Source organism: Oryx dammah, unplaced genomic scaffold (assembly GCF_014754425.2).
Source record: "Oryx dammah isolate SB20612 unplaced genomic scaffold, SCBI_Odam_1.1 HiC_scaffold_26, whole genome shotgun sequence".
In the NCBI taxonomy this organism is placed as follows: Eukaryota; Metazoa; Chordata; class Mammalia; order Artiodactyla; family Bovidae; genus Oryx; species Oryx dammah.
Window position 1 is genome coordinate 85,811,873 of NW_024070210.1, and position 17,809 is coordinate 85,829,681.

A 17,809-nucleotide genomic window follows, 5' to 3' on the forward strand; every position below is an offset into this window, starting at 1 on the left:
CCCAGGGAGCTACCATATCACCACCTCCTTGCATGGAGGACACTTCATACAGTTCAGCCAGATAACCACTGCAGGGTCCCCAGAGCTCATAGTGCCCATATAGTACAGAAGTCACCTACTTTCAATAACCATATTTTTTTTCACTAAATATTAGGAAAAGATTTTCACATATACTTGTGAGCTTGAAAAATATAAAGGTTTGAAAAGTATAAAAGTTAAATAAGAAAAGAAAAAAAGATTATTGGCTTTGAATTTCAGGGAAATGTGCAATTTCCTAGTCTACCAAGGAAACTGTCATTTGGGGTCCTAAATTATTGTTCTGGCACCAGTGACTTACTGTGCCTCTAGGAAAGGCGCTTAACCCTTGCTGGCCCTCTCTTTCTATCTCTGATAGAACATGGTTTCCCCCTTACTTCAACAGGATGTAGTGATAAAGAATAAACAAGGACCCAGAATGTGCCATCATCTTGAGAAAGGAGAAATGCCAGTGTATAGTATCAGAAGTATGAACAGGAAGGATACAGAGAAAACTGACAGTTTCCTCCTCTATGCTCCCAACTCCACCCTGCATATGATCATGCTATTTATTTATGTTTCTCCTCCAAGAAACACATCTGGCTCATCTCTATCTTCAGCACTAGGAAGTGTACCTGCTACATATACAGCAGGAAGATGGTCCTGTGTACTGATCAGGCTTCAGCTGTGCATGCTGGATAGTTTCTAGGAGGCACCATTCACTTAGGCTGTGCATTTTGGATGTTATTTAGTCTCTCTGAGCCTTAGTTTTATAAAATGGGGATAAAAATAGCATCTATACCATAAGACTGGGGGTCTAAATTATATTCATTGTACAGGGTCTAACACATAGTATGTACTCAATATATGCCCCCCATTATTAATTAAAGTACAGAAACACATTTACTTCAAATCACTTTATGAGCTAGTAGGAGACTCACTCAAACCTCAGCCTAGTCAGTCTTCTCTTCTATGCTCACACAGTATTAAACAATTCCGTTACTTCCCTTCTACACTTCTATTTAATTTTTATGATTTGATTTACCTAAGTACCTGATGAAAAGGCATACACATAAACAGAACTAGCTCTCATAACAAAAAAAATCACCTACGCCAAGACATACCACATTAGTCTAGAAATATTTTCCCAAAATGATCTAAATTAAATTTTTATGTCTGAAGTTCAGGCCTTAACTTATCTGGGAGGTGCAGATTTCTACTGAGTAGGTATATTTACCACTGCCTTAAAACTAAGTAGAGAGATCCTAGATGAATAGTGATCACAGACGTGGTTCAGGTAATTGTATAACTAGTAGGCTACTTCTGACAGTTTATGAAGACAGTGGATAAGAAGATAAGATACAAAGACTGTTTCAGAATCCAAGCAAAGGCTGTAGAACTTATACTCTGAAAAGCAATTATTCTCCAAAGACCATCATCTCACATACCTTTAGCCCTAAATTCCCAGCTGTCAGTTCATCTTTTCATTGGGAGAGCAACTCTCAAGCCCTTATGATCAGCCACACTGACAAGTTTACCTACAGAATTTTTAAGGAACACTGCTACATGAATGGCACAGGAAGGACATGTATAAACAGGTACAAGAAAGAAGTTCAATTTGAAATGCAGTTTATTAGCTGTCACACAAATGTCTTGTTTCAAAGAATTACAGAGTAATTGTTACGTGATAACCCTTATATTCCTGACTTTTAAAAACAATCACTAAATTCTAAATACTTATCTAAGAGTGGACACTGAATTCTCTAACTTCAGAGAGGAAGCTGAGCTTTGAACATTTTCATCTTGTAATTACAAACCCCCTTTCCCCATATGGGATGGGATGGACATTTGCATCATTTGCAAATAAACACTTTGAAAACAACTCCCAAATAAGTTTTCTAAAGCCACTAATCTTATTATAACATAATAGTAATTGAGGATAGTGCAAGAGAAAAAGAAATACCCTACTTAGTTGTAAGTTCAAACCAGCTTATACCAAAAGGACTCTAAAAAACATCAACAATATATGTACTTTTCCCTTGTAAAAAGAAAACAACAGTGTGAAATTGGGACTTTTACAACTTTTTCATCATTATCATAAGTATTTCATGAATAAATCTTCAAAGAGTTTCTTTTTCCTTTTCTTCTATCAACTCCAAGTGATTTGCATTTGAGTTTACAGGTCTAGGGAGTACCTCACAAAGCAGGTTCACAAATATTCTTCCAGTTCTATTTTTAATAAATCAGAACTAAAAAATTCCCAAAGAACAAAAGCATTTTTAATTATTTTCATTGCCTTTAGCTAAACAGCACACAAACAGAAACTCATTTATTTTGAGCTGTGTATATCACAACAGGGCAATTCAAATGCACAGTCAGACATCATATTTACATATTTCAAAGAGAACAAATCTCTTTTATTATTCTATAAATTTGATATATAGATGAGTTGTCATTAAAAAGTTTTACTTTTTAGAGTAAAAACCTACCTAAAATATAAGCATTACTGTTCCAGAATAATTGTAAAGGCATTGTTTCTTAGGTCAAATAGAAATCCATAAAAGTATTATAATTATGGATTATATATAGAGAGAGTTGTTTTTCCCACAATCTGAATTTTGAAAGTGTAAGTCAATTTAAAATGAATTGCTATAGTTGCTGAAAATAAAAAAGGGGATATGGAAAGAAAAACTTAAAGTTGGCCCATTAAATTAAGAGGTACAAGGAGCAAAACATGATTAGCATTTTGTAATAATATAAAGATCACCTGAACTATGAATTCAAAACTAGTTCTATAAATCAGAACATCAAGATTTATATTGTAGTGCTTTTTTATACAAATAAATGCTTCATCTAAATGTTAAACATAAACATCAAAAATATTAGCACAACTGTAAACACTTTTAAAATGAGAATGCAAAAAAACAAGACCCTTTCCAGTGATTTACATGGAAAATGAAGCTTATGCACATTCCTAAATTTCTCATATTTTCTAAACTGGTATTTTATCATGGAACGAGGTAGCAAGAAATCATATCAAAGGGGAGGGTGGATAAATAGGCGTTTGGAAGAAAGAGGGTATGATAGGTATACAACTTAAAAAAACTGTCTTCTTACCCTTCACTAACTTGGACTGTGAACCATTTTTCTAAATGTTAAAAAATACCACATGCCTTTACACCATAGTCTATTATAACGTCTGATTAACTTAAGAATCCATCCCAGGTCCCTCCAGCCAATAACTTTTATTGTACAAAAAAATTTAACATTAAATCTACCATCTTACCCATCTTAAAGTGTACAATTCAATAACACTATGTTCACACTACTGTACGACACATCTCTAGAACTTTTTCATCTAGCACCACTGAAACCCTCCCCTCAGCCCACAGTAACTGTCTTTCTATTTTCTGTTTCCATGATTTTGACTACTTTAGATACTTCATGAGTGGAATCATATGGTATTTATGCTTTTGTGACTAGTTTATTTTGCTTATTGTAATATTATCAAGGTTTATCCACCTTGTAGCATATGACAGGATTTCCTTTTTTTCATGTTGCATACATAATATATCATATTTTATTTGTTCACCTCTTGATGGACATTTGGGTTGCCTCCACCTCTTGGCTACTGTGACTAACGCTGTGATGAATGTGGTTATGCAAATTATTTCTTTGAGATCTTACTTTGAATTCTTTTAGATATATGAATTCATGGATCACATATTCATTTTAACTTTTTGGGGTACCTCCATACTGTTTTCTATAATGGCTACAGCATTTTATATTCCCATCAAGAGTGCACAAGGGTCCCAGTATCTGTGGCACACTTACTGACACTTGTTATCTTCTGTTTTTTTCGATTGGAGCTATCCTGATGGGCATGAAGTGATTATCTCATCTGTGCTTTTGATATGCATTTCCTTAATGATTAGCAGCGTTGAACATCTCTCCCTGTGCTGTTGGCCATCTATGTATCTTCTTTGGAGAAAGGTCTATTCAAGTCCTTTGCTTATTTTTAATCAAGTTTTTTTTTTTTTTTTTTGCTGTTGGGTTGCTTGTCAAATTCAACTGAAGCTTTTCCCCCATGTTTCTTTTCGGAATGGAACAATTAAGGGTATTCCAGTTTAGATCTTAAATCCATTGTGAGTTAATTTTGAGGGTTCAATTTTATTATTCTGCATGTGAATATCCAGTTTTCCCAATGCCATTTGTTTAGAGACTTTTTCCTATTGTGCAGTATTGGCATTCCTAGGTATTTGATCATATATGCTATAAGAATTTGTTTTTGGGCCACTGGTCTATATTATCTATTAATATCATTGTGTCAATACTCTACCATCTTAATTACTACTGCTTTCTAGCATGTTTTGAAATTAGGGAATGGAAGAGTTCAAACTCTGTTGCCATTAAAACTGCTTTGGTTACTCAAAGTCCCTTGAGATTCCATAGAAATTTTAGGATTTTTTTTTCTTAATTTCTATAAAACATGCCAATGTGATTTGTAGATCACTTTGGTAGTATGGACATTTTAACAATGTTAAGTTTTCTAGTCCATAATTATAGGATGTCCATTTATTTCTATTTTCTCTGAATTTTTGCAAATGTTTCATAGTTTTCAGTCTCCTTGGTTGAGTTTATTCCTAAATATTTTGCCCTTTTTGATGCTATAGGAAATGGGAGGCTCAGACGGTAAAGCGTCTGCCTACAATGCGGGAGACCCAGGTTTGGCTCCTGGGTTGGGAAGATCCCCTGGAGAAGGCAATGGCACCCCACTCCAGTACTCTTGCCTGGAAAATCCCATGAATGGAAGAGCCTGGTGGGCTACAGTCATGGGGTCACCAACAGTCGGATACGACTGAGCGACCTCACTTTCTTTCTTTGTTTCCTTTTCAGTTTGGTCACCTAGTTCCTTTTCAGAAAGACAATTAACTTTTTAAACTTTTATTGACTTATTTTTGGCTGTGCTGGATCTTTGCTGCTGCATGGGCTTCCTCTAGTCGGGGTGAGTGGGGGCTACTCTCTGCTGCAGCACGTGGGACTTCCACTGCTGTTGCTTCCCTTGTGGAGCACTGGCTCTAGGACGCACAGGCTTCGGTCGTGGGGGCTCCAGGCGCTGGAGCACAGGCTCCACAGCTGTGGCACGCAGGCTGAGCTGCTCTGCAGCACGTAGGACCTTCCTGGATCAGGAATCCAAGCCGTGTCTCCTACACGGGCAGGTGGGTTCTTTCCACTGAGCCGCCAGGGAAGCCCAAAAGGCCACTAACACTTGACTGCTACTTTGTGTTGGTTTTGACTATGACTTTGTTAGTTCTAACAAGTTTTCTGTTTGTTTGAGGAATCTTAAGGGGAGTTTTCTACATAAAAGATCATGTCATCTGAAAACAGAAGTTACTTCACTGTTCCTTTCCAGTCTACCACCAGCCCAATTGTTCTGGCTAGAACTTCCAGTACTATATTGAACAGCAGTGGTGCAAATGGGCCTCCTTGTCTTGTTCTTTACCTTGGAGGAACAGCTTTCAAGAAGTCTTTCCACATTGAGTATAATGCTCATTGTGGGCTTTTCATATGTTGAGGAAGCATCTTTCTATTTCTAGTTTGCTGAGTATTTTTATCATGAAAGGGTGTTAATTTTTTTCTATATTGATTGAGATGTGGTTTTGTTCTCTATTTTGTTAATGTGCTCTATTACAATGATTTATTTTTGTATGCTGAACCAGTCTTACAATTCCAGCTATGAATTCCACTTGGTCTGGTGTATGGTTATTCTAATGCACTGGTGAATTCAGTTTGCTAGAATTTTGTTGAAAGGTTTTGTTTCATCAGGGATACTGGTATGCAGTTTTCTAGTTTGTTTGTTTCCTTTTGTCTTGTCTTGTTGTGTCTTTGTGTGGTTTTGGGGATCGGAAGGAAATGGCAACCCACTCCAGTGTTCTTGCCTGGAGAATCCCAGGGACGGGGGAGCCTGGTGGGCTGCCGTTTAGGGGGTCGCACAGAGTCGGACACGACTGAAGTGACTTAGCAGCAGCAACACTATTTACTATCCTTAAAGAATGAGTTTGGGAGTGTTCTTTAATTCTTTGTAAGAGTTTGAAAAGGCTTGGTGTTAATTCTTCTTTAAACGTTTGGTAGGATTCTCCACTGAAACAAAGGGGTCCCAGGCTTTTCTTTGTTGGGAGGTTTTTCATTGCTGCTTCAATCTCCTCACTAGTTACAAGTCTGTTCAGATTTCTTATTTCTCCATGATTCAGTCTTGGTAGGTTATATGCTTGCAGGAATTTATCTACTTCTAGGTTATCTAATTTGTTGGCGTAGCAGTCTCATAATCCTTTTAATTTCTGTGACATCTGTTATAATGTCATTCTTTCATTTCTAATTTGAGCTATCTGAATCTTTCCTCTTTTTTCTTAGTTTAGCTAAGGGCTTGTCAATTTTGTTGATCTTTCAAAAACCAACTCAGTCTTGTGATTTTTTTTGGACTGTTTTTCTCGTCTCTATTTCATTTATCTCTTTTCTAATCTTTATTTCTTTCTGTGTGCTGACTTCGGCTTTAGTTTGCTTTTCTAGTTTCTTGAAGTACAAGATCAGAGTTGATTTGAGTTCTTTCTTTTTTAATGTAAGCATTTACTGCTGTAAACTTTCCTCTTCCTACTCTTCTGCTGCATCTTGTAAATTTTGGTATACCGCATTTTTATTTTCGTCTTCAAATATTTTCTAAATTCCCTGTGACCTCTTCTTTTGATTCATCGGTTGAGAATGTATTATTAAATTTCCACGTTTGTGGATTCTCCTGTTTTTTTCCTGTTACTGATTCCTAGTTCCATCACATTGTGATCAAAGAAGATATAGTATATGATTTTAATCTTAGATTTGTTAGGACTTGTTTTGTAGCCTAACCCATGCTCTATCTTAGAGAGTGTTCTGTGTGCCCTTGAGAAGAATGTATATTCTGCTTTGTTGGGTGCAGCATATCTGTTAGGTATACAGTGTTGATTAAGCTCTTTGCTTACTTACTGATCTTCTGTCTGGTTGTTCTATCAATAACCAAAAGTAGGGTATCAAAGTCTACTACTATTAATATTATTGTGTTGCTGTCTATTTCTCCCTTCAGTTCTCTCAACTACTGAATCATATACGTGGGAAAGAATTTAAAATAATTATACAGGGACTTCCCTGGCAGTCCAGGGGTTAAGACTCTGCCTTTTCAGTGCAGGGGGGCACAGGTTTGATCCCTGGTTGGGGAACTAAGATCCCATATGCCAATGTGGCATGGCAAAAAAAAACAACAACAACAAACCAAACCCAAAACCCAAACGAACAAAAAACAAACAGAAAAATCCTGGAGTTAAAATATTTTCCCTATAAAAATGACTGGCCATAGTAAGGGAAAAAAAGATAGGTTATATACAAAATGATAGGTTTGGTGGTTTTTCTTAATTTCACTGTATTTTTTTTTTTTACAGATGCTTAATAGTGAAGAGAAGTTCTCTTAACAAAAGTTTTTTTTTTTTTAAGCTATGCAACATATTGTATTATAAACTAATTCTTGAGCTACAGACTTTTTCATTACTTTTTGTGTTGAGGTGTATTTTTCACACTTGTGTTGAGGTTTTATAAATTATAAGAGACTAAGATATAAGACAAATAAAACAATTTTTGTTTAAGAATAAATTAATCTTAGATTAGTAGGATTTCAGTATTAAAAGCCTTCAATATCAGACTTGCCTAAACAATCCCAGCAAATGAGGAAATAGCTGAGTCCTCTTATTTTTCATATTTTCTCCCCAATTTAAATATGATTACAAAAGGCAATCAAAATGTAACTTACTTTTAGTTTTTCACGTATTTTTGTATGAAATCATTCAACTACCATTCCTACTATTGGTGGACCTAACATCAAATTAGTTAAAAAAACAAACCTTATCAACACATTTTTGGAAACATTCACTACCAGTTTTCACTTAGGCATTATATTTATTTTATACAAATGAATGAAACTGATCTCATTTTCTGGTTTAAAAATATGTCTAGTTGATTTTTATATGCATACTAATTCAATTATTCAGTAATAATTCAATAATTATTCAATTATTATTAAACAATAGTTTTAAATTCTTGTTATAGTCATTGCTGACAAAGTGGTTAAGCTAAATGTATGAGTAATCATGGCCAGATTTTTATTCAGAAGCATACTATTTAATAAAATGAAATTTCAATAAATACACTGAAACGATAAACATGCCTCATTTGGAGATTTTACACTTAAGTCTGAGAGACAGTCATCTAATAACCATAATCAATATTTAAATGTAACTAAGAGTAGAAAAATTTTATAGACATAAACTTGTTTAGATTTCAAATCCTAAGACTACATAATATCTTTTACTTTTCATAAACTCTTAACAAGTGGGTATGTTTCAAGGTAACAGAATTTGTTAAATACTAGAAATACTTAATAAAAAAAAGAAAATGTATATTAAACCTCCTGGAGAGCAAATATTAGTTAGCACTTACTGGACATAGTAGAGAAACCCTCAGGCTGGTTGTAGCTATTTCACTGTCTGGGTCCGCAGTCAACTTCTCTTTAACTGACATTCATCAAAGAAAAAACAAACAAAAGTTTATTAAAGATGTATCACTGATGCAACACAAGAAAAAGAATGAGGAACTTTAAAAAATGGCACTAAAGAATAATTTGCTCAATTATTTTCCAATCAACTGAATGAACAAAACGATTTTATAGTTTATAATCTCTACAGTAAGCAAAGGAAGGAAAATGACCGTATACCTATCTATAGACTGACTACACTTCCTGTAAGCTTCCTATTTCTCACCGACAGAATGGAAGCTGCACTGCACTAACATAAAGGGAATTTATGCAAGCAGTTTACCCTAGTCAACTGATGGCAGACCCTTCTTGTGTAACTCTAAGAAACTGGATAAATGTCTTCTTCCTTTTAAACTATGACAATAGTATTTTAAAAGAAACTAATAAAAACTATAAAACATGTATAAATTTTTACAAAGCTCAGATAATAAAAATTTATTATAAACGTATTAATTCTAATTTCATATTGTAAAAAGAAAAAAGTTCAACTGCCTTTTTAAAAACCATATAATTATTTTGAGTTTTATATTTATTTACCCATAACCTGATTAGTTACACTATCTTGGGCAAGTCAATCCTCCTCTCTGAGATTAACTTCTTGGAAAATAACAACCCACACTATATAATCTCTAAGTCTTCTCAGTTCAAATTTCCTGTGGTTCTTAAGAGAGGCAGCACTGGTAATTTTACTTTTAAAGCTATTCTGTTACTCTTGGTCAGTCTAATACAACAAGGATCTTTATACTTCTCATCTGCAAACCAGCAACATTCAGGTTACTTCTGAAAACCCTAGAACTTCAATTAAACTTCAACACAGAAGTGAGCCAGGATATACCTAAATGTAATATTCAAATAATTTTAGAAACTGTTTCACAGTAACTTTAAAGTCTATTTGTGTAAGGGGGACCAAGCGGAGTAGTTGTGGACAGAGTTAGTCACAGAATTTCAGACCTGAGGCACAAGTGATTGTGACCAGACAGTTGACTGATAGATGAGTAGAAGCACAGATATGCATAAATACACAGAGAGAAGAAAAGGGAAAAGTACTTGGATAAAGAAGGATTTCAGAACGGATGTCTACTGAACTAATAGCCATTTATAAGAATTAAGAATCCTGCCTTTATTAAACTTGATGAGCGTATAGTCTGGATTTTTTTTGAAGTGGTCCAAATCTTAGATACTGTATACAACTGTCTCCATAAACTAGTGGATCTCAACTAAGATGCACATCAGAACTACCTACAGAGCTTTCTAATTTATAATTGCCCAATGAATCAAATGGAGAAGAGGGATACAAATGAGTAGTTTTTTAATAAAAAATTCCAGATGTGATTCTGATGACCTACTAAAAAGTAATTTTATGGCCTGGAAATTCTGAAAATTTAATGTCTACTTAACTTGTAGGCTATCACATCTAAAAAGGCATACAATCCATGGATTTTGTCTGGAAAATAGTTATCACATCACTTATGCTAATTAATTATATAAGTAAATTATGAAAAACATGCTTTTGCCATTATAGACCCAATCTTAATCCTTTCTTAAGATACATTTAATGAATAGTATCTGCTTAAAGGTGACAACTGCCATATGATAAATGTGATTACTAACCATTTTACAACCACCCCTCTTAATACCCACACAGCAAGACAAACAGCAATGGGAACAGTAACTGACTTTAGGTTTTGTCTATATGAAGTTCAGTGTTAGTACTCTGAAAAGAAATGAAAAAGGAGGGGCAACCTGAGGCAGTGGTTCAGAGCAAAAGAATCTAGAGCCAGCCTAGGTTATAATTCAGCCTTAGCCACTTTCCTGTGCCTCAGTTTCATCATGTTGTACATGAGAACAATACTAATAGCCCACAGCATTGTTTAAGAATTAAAGAGTTAATACAAACAAATGCTTTAAAATAACATTATTCTCAATAAGTATTAGCTACTGTGTGGAATGGGGAGGGAGGTGGGAGGGAGGTTAAAAATATTAGCTATTGCAACAAAAATATGATTTGCATGTTCATTTTCTTTCAGAGCTGAAAGATTTTTCTGAAATTATTTTAGAATCAGTTTGTCACTTTCTTTTAAGAAAAGCTTTGCTTTTTCACCTTTGCCATTATAGATTCAATCAATCCTTTCATGTAAAGATACTTTTTGAGGATCTTGATTGAATTGAATTTAACCTATAGATCAAACTGGAGAGAACTGACATCTCTCCAGTAACAATACTGAGTGTTCTGATCCATTAACATGATCTATCTCTCTGATATTCAGGTCCTATTTTAGTTACTCTTACCAGTATTTTATAGTTTTCAGCATACAAATCTTGCATGTATTTTGCATAATATATCCCTAAGTACTTCATTTTTTTGATGTTACAATGTTTATAAACTGACCATATAAATTCACACATTAGCTTAAGTAGCTTTTTTTTGGGTAGATTCTTTGGGATTTTTTTCCCTACACAATGATGTCATCTTCAAATAAAGACAGTAATTATTATTCATTTCTAATCGGTTTCTTTTTTCTTGCATTATTGTGCTGGCTAGGATCTCAAGGGCAACGCTGAACAGACGTATTAAGAAAGATATTCTTGCCTTATTTTTAATCTTAGGGATGAAGTTTTTACCATTTAATATGATATTAGCTAAAGGCTTCTTATAAAATACCCTTTCATACATTAAACAACCCCCTTGTCTCTACTTTGCTGAATTTAATCATGAATGGATATTGAAAAAGTGACCAAAGCTTTTACTGAATCTATGGTGATGATCATATGATTTGTTTTTTGTTTAGTTTGCTGAGGTGAATTATAATGACAGATTTAAAAAAATATTTAATGACCCTAATATTCCTGTATAAACTATTTGATCACTATCCATTACCTTTTTATATACTATATTTAGTCAAAACAATTCTGAAAAAGAAAAAGGTAGAGGACTACCTGATTTCAAGAATTACTATCAAGCTTTAATTAGTAAGACTGTGCTATTGGTATAAAGATAGACAAATAGGTCAATGGAAGATAATGAGGGAGTCCAGAAATAAATTTATATACCTATCATCAATTGGTTTTTGACAAAGGTGCCAAGGTAATTAAATGGAGGAAAAATTAGTATTTTTGACAAATGTTATGGAACAACTGGGTATCTATATGGGAAGAAAATGAACCTATAAGTTTACCTTAATTTCTGATAAAGTGTAGGGACTTCCCTGGTGATCTAGTGGTTAAGAATCCACCTGCTAATGCAGGGGGCCTGGGTCTGATCCCTGGTCTGGGAAGAGCCCACATGCCCGTGGAGGAACTAAGCCTGTGTGCCATGAGTCTGTGCTCTACAACAAGAGAAGCCACTGCAATGAGAAGCTCATGCACTGCAACTTGAGAGTAGCCCCTGCTCACTGCACCTACAAAAAGCCTGCATGCAGCAACAAAGACCCAGCACAGCCAAAAATACTGTAAAACAAATTGCAGACCTAAACTAAAACAATAAAACTTCTAGAAGTAAAATGTTTGTGATCTTGGATTTGGCAAAGATTTCATAGTATACAAAAAGCATAAACTATAAAAGAAATGGGAAAAATTTGAAGAGACATTTCATCAAAGAAGCTGGAAGGATGGCAAATAGGCACATGAAAAGATGTTTAACATCATTTGTCGTTAGAAAAGCGCAAATTAAAACCACAAATGACATATCACCTACACCGTAATCAGAACAGCAAAATCAAAGCAGCCTGACCATACCTACTGCTAGTGAGAATGGGGAAAAACTAAAAATTTCAAATCTTACTGGACAGAATGCAAAAATGGAACATGCACTTCATAAGAAACTGCCAATCTCTTTTCCATACATTTTGTGACCCAGCAATCCTAGTCCTGCGTACTTACCCAACAGAAATGAAAACATATGTTCACAAAACTGAGATAGTCATATGCAAAATGTAAATGTTTCCAGCCACTTTGTTCATACGAAAAACTGGAAACGATCTAAATGTCCATCAACTGACAAATGGATAAAGAAACCACAGTACCAATTAAATGGAACATTACTCAGTAATAAAGAGCTCAAACTACACAAACGAACCTAAAAGGATTATACTACGTGAAAGAAATCAGAAATGAAAGGCAGGGGGTGGGATGAATTGGGATTAACATATATATACTATTGATATTATATATAAAATAGAGAACTAATGAGAATCAATTGCATAGCTCAGGGAATTCTACTCAATGCTCTGTGATGATTTAAATAGGAAGGAAATTTAAAACAAAAGGGGGGATGTATGTATATGTATAGTTGTTTTACTTTGTTGTACACTAGAAACTAATTCAACACTGTAAAGCAATTATACTTCAATAAAGTGTGTGTGTGTTAGGCACTCAGTCGTGTCCGACTCTTTGCGACCCCATGGAGTGTAGCCCACCAGGCTCCTCTGCCCCTGGGATTCTCCAAGAAAGAATACTGGAGTGGGTTGCCATTCCCTTTTCCAGGGGATCTTCCCAACCCAGGGACTGAACCCAGGTCTCTCACATAGCAGGCAGATTCTTTACCATCTGAGCAACCAGGGGAGCCTTCAATAAAAAATAATTTTTAAAAAAAGGCTATATGTTGTGGGATTTCAAATATCTGAAATTCTGGAAAGGGAAAAACTACAGAGACAGAAATCATATTAATGGTTATGGGAAGTAGGGGAGAAGAAATGAGAGGAGCTGTGAAGGTCCACAGAGGAACTTTTGGGGGTGAAGAATGTTACATGTTTTCATTTTAACATGTGGTTCATGATTGCATATACCTGTCAAACTCAGAATGTACACTTTAAAAGGTTAATTTTTACTGCTTGTAAACTTTGATAAATACAACCAAAATACTGAAGCAGAAAGATAGGGGATGGGAATCACTATGTTAAATTTCAGAAGAAAGTATGGAGGAAAGACAAAGTAAATAAAGTATTCATCGTTTGTGGACATGGGAGTGAAAGATAAAAATAAGACATGATATTTATCCTGCTGCATCAACCAACATGTGATAAGTCTTCCAGGAGTTCAAGTTTTCTTATGTCATTGTGAGCTGCAGCAGTAACAGTATTTCCTTTAATAATAATAATAATAAAGTTACAGTTAGCTACAGTAAAAATTAATCTTTGAAAATCCCTGTTGTCTTGTGCTGAGAGTTGGCCACTAGTCACATGTGGTTATATTTAAATTTAACCAAATGTACAATTCAGCTCCTCAGCTGCAGTACCACATTTCAAGTGCTCAGCCCAGACATGGTGCTCCTGGCTACCACATGGGGCAGGACAGTGCTGATGCAGAGCATTTCCATCGTCAAAGATGGTTCTATGAGTGCTGTTCTAGGTTTAAAAAAAAATTCTATCCTTTTTAGACTTTTAAAGCTGGAAACAACTGAACATATTAACTAAGTCCAACACATTCATTTTATAAACAAGAAAACAAGAGGCACAGAGGTGTGACCTTTCACTCACAATCTCTTCTCATCAGTTTACTTATCAGAAGTCTTAGGGTCTACTGTGTGCCAGACCCTGAGCTGAGCATTAGGAATTCAAAGAGAGATAAGATTAAATTCCTGCCTAAAGGAATTCATAGTCTAGATGGGAGCAAAGATACTTAGTTGAGAGCATCTCTAATGCACTGTAATGGAAACTAGCTGAAATTCAATGCATCAACTCTGGGGGTTCTGAGATGCCTCCGGGAAAAAGTGAAACATGCAGGATAACTAGAATCAGGTAAAGGAGGTAACAGGGAAGTTTGAGTCACGGAGAACAATACTGACAGCACTGAGGAAAAGAAAGAATTCATTATTTCTGGAATATAAGGAATGATAGAGGAGTGAATACACATGACAACCGAAAGTAATAAACAGATGCCACACCAAGGAAAGCTATACGTTTACGTCATCCTAACAAAGTTAGTTGTTTTTAATTTTTATTTTTTAAATTTCTATTTATTCTTGGCTGTGCTGAGTCTTTGTTGCTGCACTGGCTTTTCTTTGCTTGTGGTGTATGGGCTCTTGTTGAGGAGCACAGGCTCTAGGTGTGCAGGCTTTAGTGGTTGTGGCGTCCAGGCTTAGCTGACCCACGGCATGTGGGATCCTCCCACATGGGATCAGGCTTTGAACCCATGTCTCCTGCATTGGCAGGTGGATTCTTTACCACTGAGCCAGGAGGGAAGCCCTCAAAGTTAGTTTTTATCCCATTGGTGTTCGCAAGCCATGGATTGCAAAAAAATAGGTAAGGCTGCTGCTGCTGCTGCTGCTAAGTCGCTTCAGTTGTGTCCGACTCTGGGCGACTCCATAGACAGCAGCCCACCAGGCTCCGCTGTCCCTGGGATTCTCCAGGCAAGAACACTGGAGTGGGTTGCCATTTCCTTCTTCAATGCATCAAAGTGAAGTTGCTCAGTTGTGTCCAACTCTTTGCGACCCCATGGACTGCAGCCCACCAGGCTCCTCCGTCCATGGGATTTTCCAGGCAAGAGTGCTGGAGTAGGGTGCCATTGCCTTCTCCAGGTAAGGTTAAGTCATATTAATCATTTAGATTGCTATCAGAAGAGAGATAGGAAAAGGGGGCACCAAGAAAGAAAAGGAATAAATAATTCAAGAATAGGTTTTTGAAATAAACTTAGGATATAAGAGCTTAAATGAGGTCAGGATGGTAGGGAGAGAAAATTTGACAAGAGTTGAGAAATATTTAGGGTTTATGTCTGATAGAACTTGTGAGTTTTCACTCCTTGAATTACAGGAAACAGTGGTATGTTTCAGTGAAGACAGCTACATGTATCTACACTTGAAATTCAGGGGAAGGTCTGGAATGAAAATATTTGTTTGGGAGTTGGTGCTAACTTAAACCACAAAGGTGAATGTGATAATCTCTAGCAAAAAGTATGTAGAGAAGTGGACCAAGGACAAAAACCCAGGGAAAACAAACATTTAGGATGCTTCCCTTAAGAGAATCCATTGAAAGCAAGTGACTGAGAAGAGAGACAAGAATTTCAAGCAGAAAGTTGTTAGCATGAAATGTAGCAAAAATACCTAAGTTATAAATTGAAAAAACAAACTTTAAATTCTGCAATCAGATTGTCACTTGTGATATCTCCAAGAGTAGTTTCAGTGGAATGATGGGAGTTAAAAGTTCACAATGGTTTGCAGTGAGGAGGTAGAAAGGGAAGTGTCGACTACTCTTTGAGGAAACCAGGATGAGAATAGGAGGAACACAGGTTCCTAGAGAGTACCTTGCCTTTGTATTATTTAAAGGATGAAAAAGACTTGACAGTGAAGGTTGACAGAAAGATCCGGTGGAGAGGAAGGAACTGAAAACACAGGACAGAGAGCAGTCAAGCGAGCAGAAGGGCCTCATAATACTGTTTGTGAGCATCTCCATCTGAATGCATCATAGGTATCTAAAATGCCCACAGTCCAAGGATGGACTCTGACCTTGCTCCTGCAACCTGATCTTTTCAACACTGTTTTCTATCTGAGTAAATGGCACTGCCATGTAAGCTGGTGTCTAGTAAGAAACCCAGAACTCCTTCATTTCTTGTTCTTCGCTCCCCACACATAATCACCATTCTCCCCTTCAACATCTCTCAAAACATCAACTTCTATTTTCATCATTATTGCTCCAGTTCAAAACAACATCTCTGTTCAACTGGGTTTCTAACCGGCTCACTTACATCAGCTTAGCCCCCCTTCAGTTCAGTCTAAGTGATCTATTCATTGCCCATATCCGGTCATACTGCTGTGCTTAAAAATCCTTTACGGGTTTTGTCATTACCTTTATATCACCTATAAGAACTCACTCCATGGCTATCTCTCTGGCCACTTTCCTCCTTTGCTCTCTCCACTCCAACCCCACTAGCCTTGTCTCTTGATATATTCTCCTCCTATCTTGGGGTTTAATTTCTCCTCATCCTTATAATCTTGCCTTAAACATCACAGCACCAGAAGACTATGTTATCCTGCTGTTACCTCCAGAGTTCCTTGTCTTTCTTCTTTAAGACACATGTCACAACTGTAATTCATTAGTGATTTGTGCAATCATTTAATTTTGTCTTTCCCATCAGACTGCAAACTTCTCAAGGATGCAGAAACAGCATATGTTTTGCTTAATACCATGTTCTCCTGTGCCTGGGACACAGTAGACTCTTAAACAATTTCTTGAATGAGATGAATGAATCAATAGATTAATACTGGGCAGGAAAAGGGACATTTCCTCCTGAGACTGAAGAGAATAAATAAGGATGAGTACGAATGAAGTCATGGTGACATTAAGGAAGAAATGGACAATTTAGAGAAGTCATATAGCACCAGTTTTCTTACAATGACAGTGTGTTGAAAGAGAGGGAATATTGTTTAAGTATGGCCAAGGTTTGAAATGTCTGCTCAGGAGAAAAAGAAGTGGAGACAGGAGCCTGACCAAGAATTAGTAAAGGAGTCTTGTGATAGTTATGATGGGAAAACTCTACATGAAGGTGGAAACCACAATACAAAAATCTACTAAATCAAATGAACCAGAGAGTGGATTTCTCTGTGAAAAGCCTAAATACTATTGACTTTATTTCAGGAATAGTGTCTGATTTATTTCTGCCAGTAGAATTGATAAGAATGACTTAAAATGAACATATTTGGAGGTAATTAGAGCCTTCAAAATATCTGAGATATCCACCAACATTTTCTTCTGTCAAGTTGTTTCACAGAATCTTTTAATTACATAATTAATTTGCCAGGAAAGTTACTTCTTTAGAGATAGCATAAAGGCAAACAATCTGTTCTTTAGTCAATCACGACAAACGTTTTATTGGTAGGATCCAATGAATGTTTTGTTGGTTCCCCAGGCCAATTAAGGTAAGACACAAAGTGTGACAAAAATTCTGCCCAATCTCCTACTATTCCCCACTTCCAGGATGCATCAGAGATGAAATGAGCAGCTTTTGAGTTAAGTAGCTTTTCCTGCTTAACAATGGCTAACAGTGGTTTGTGCCGGTAAAGAAAGTAACTCTAGGCTCACCTTTCCACTCCCCCTCCAGATGGTGCTACAGCTACAAGTGGAGAAGAGTTTACGCTTGAACAAAGACAGCTTGCCGCCTTATTACTGTTGTGCCACTTAATAGCTTCATCAGCTTTTAGCTTTATTTCCTGGTCTGACCTTTTCCACACAGGCTCCCATAATTTTTAATAATACT

At 36.1% G+C, this 17,809-nt stretch overlaps 1 protein-coding gene across 1 annotated transcript in view; it reads right to left on the bottom strand.

Annotated features, from left to right (window-relative positions):
• The window catches only part of LOC120852513 (E3 SUMO-protein ligase PIAS1), a 127,895-nt gene that overhangs the window by 15,569 nt on the left and 94,517 nt on the right, over positions 1 to 17,809 (bottom strand). Inside the window, exon 8 of the mRNA XM_040225790.1 lies at positions 8,530 to 8,603. Coding sequence (XP_040081724.1) covers positions 8,530 to 8,603 — 74 coding nt within the window. The remainder of the gene's footprint in view (positions 1 to 8,529; positions 8,604 to 17,809) is intronic.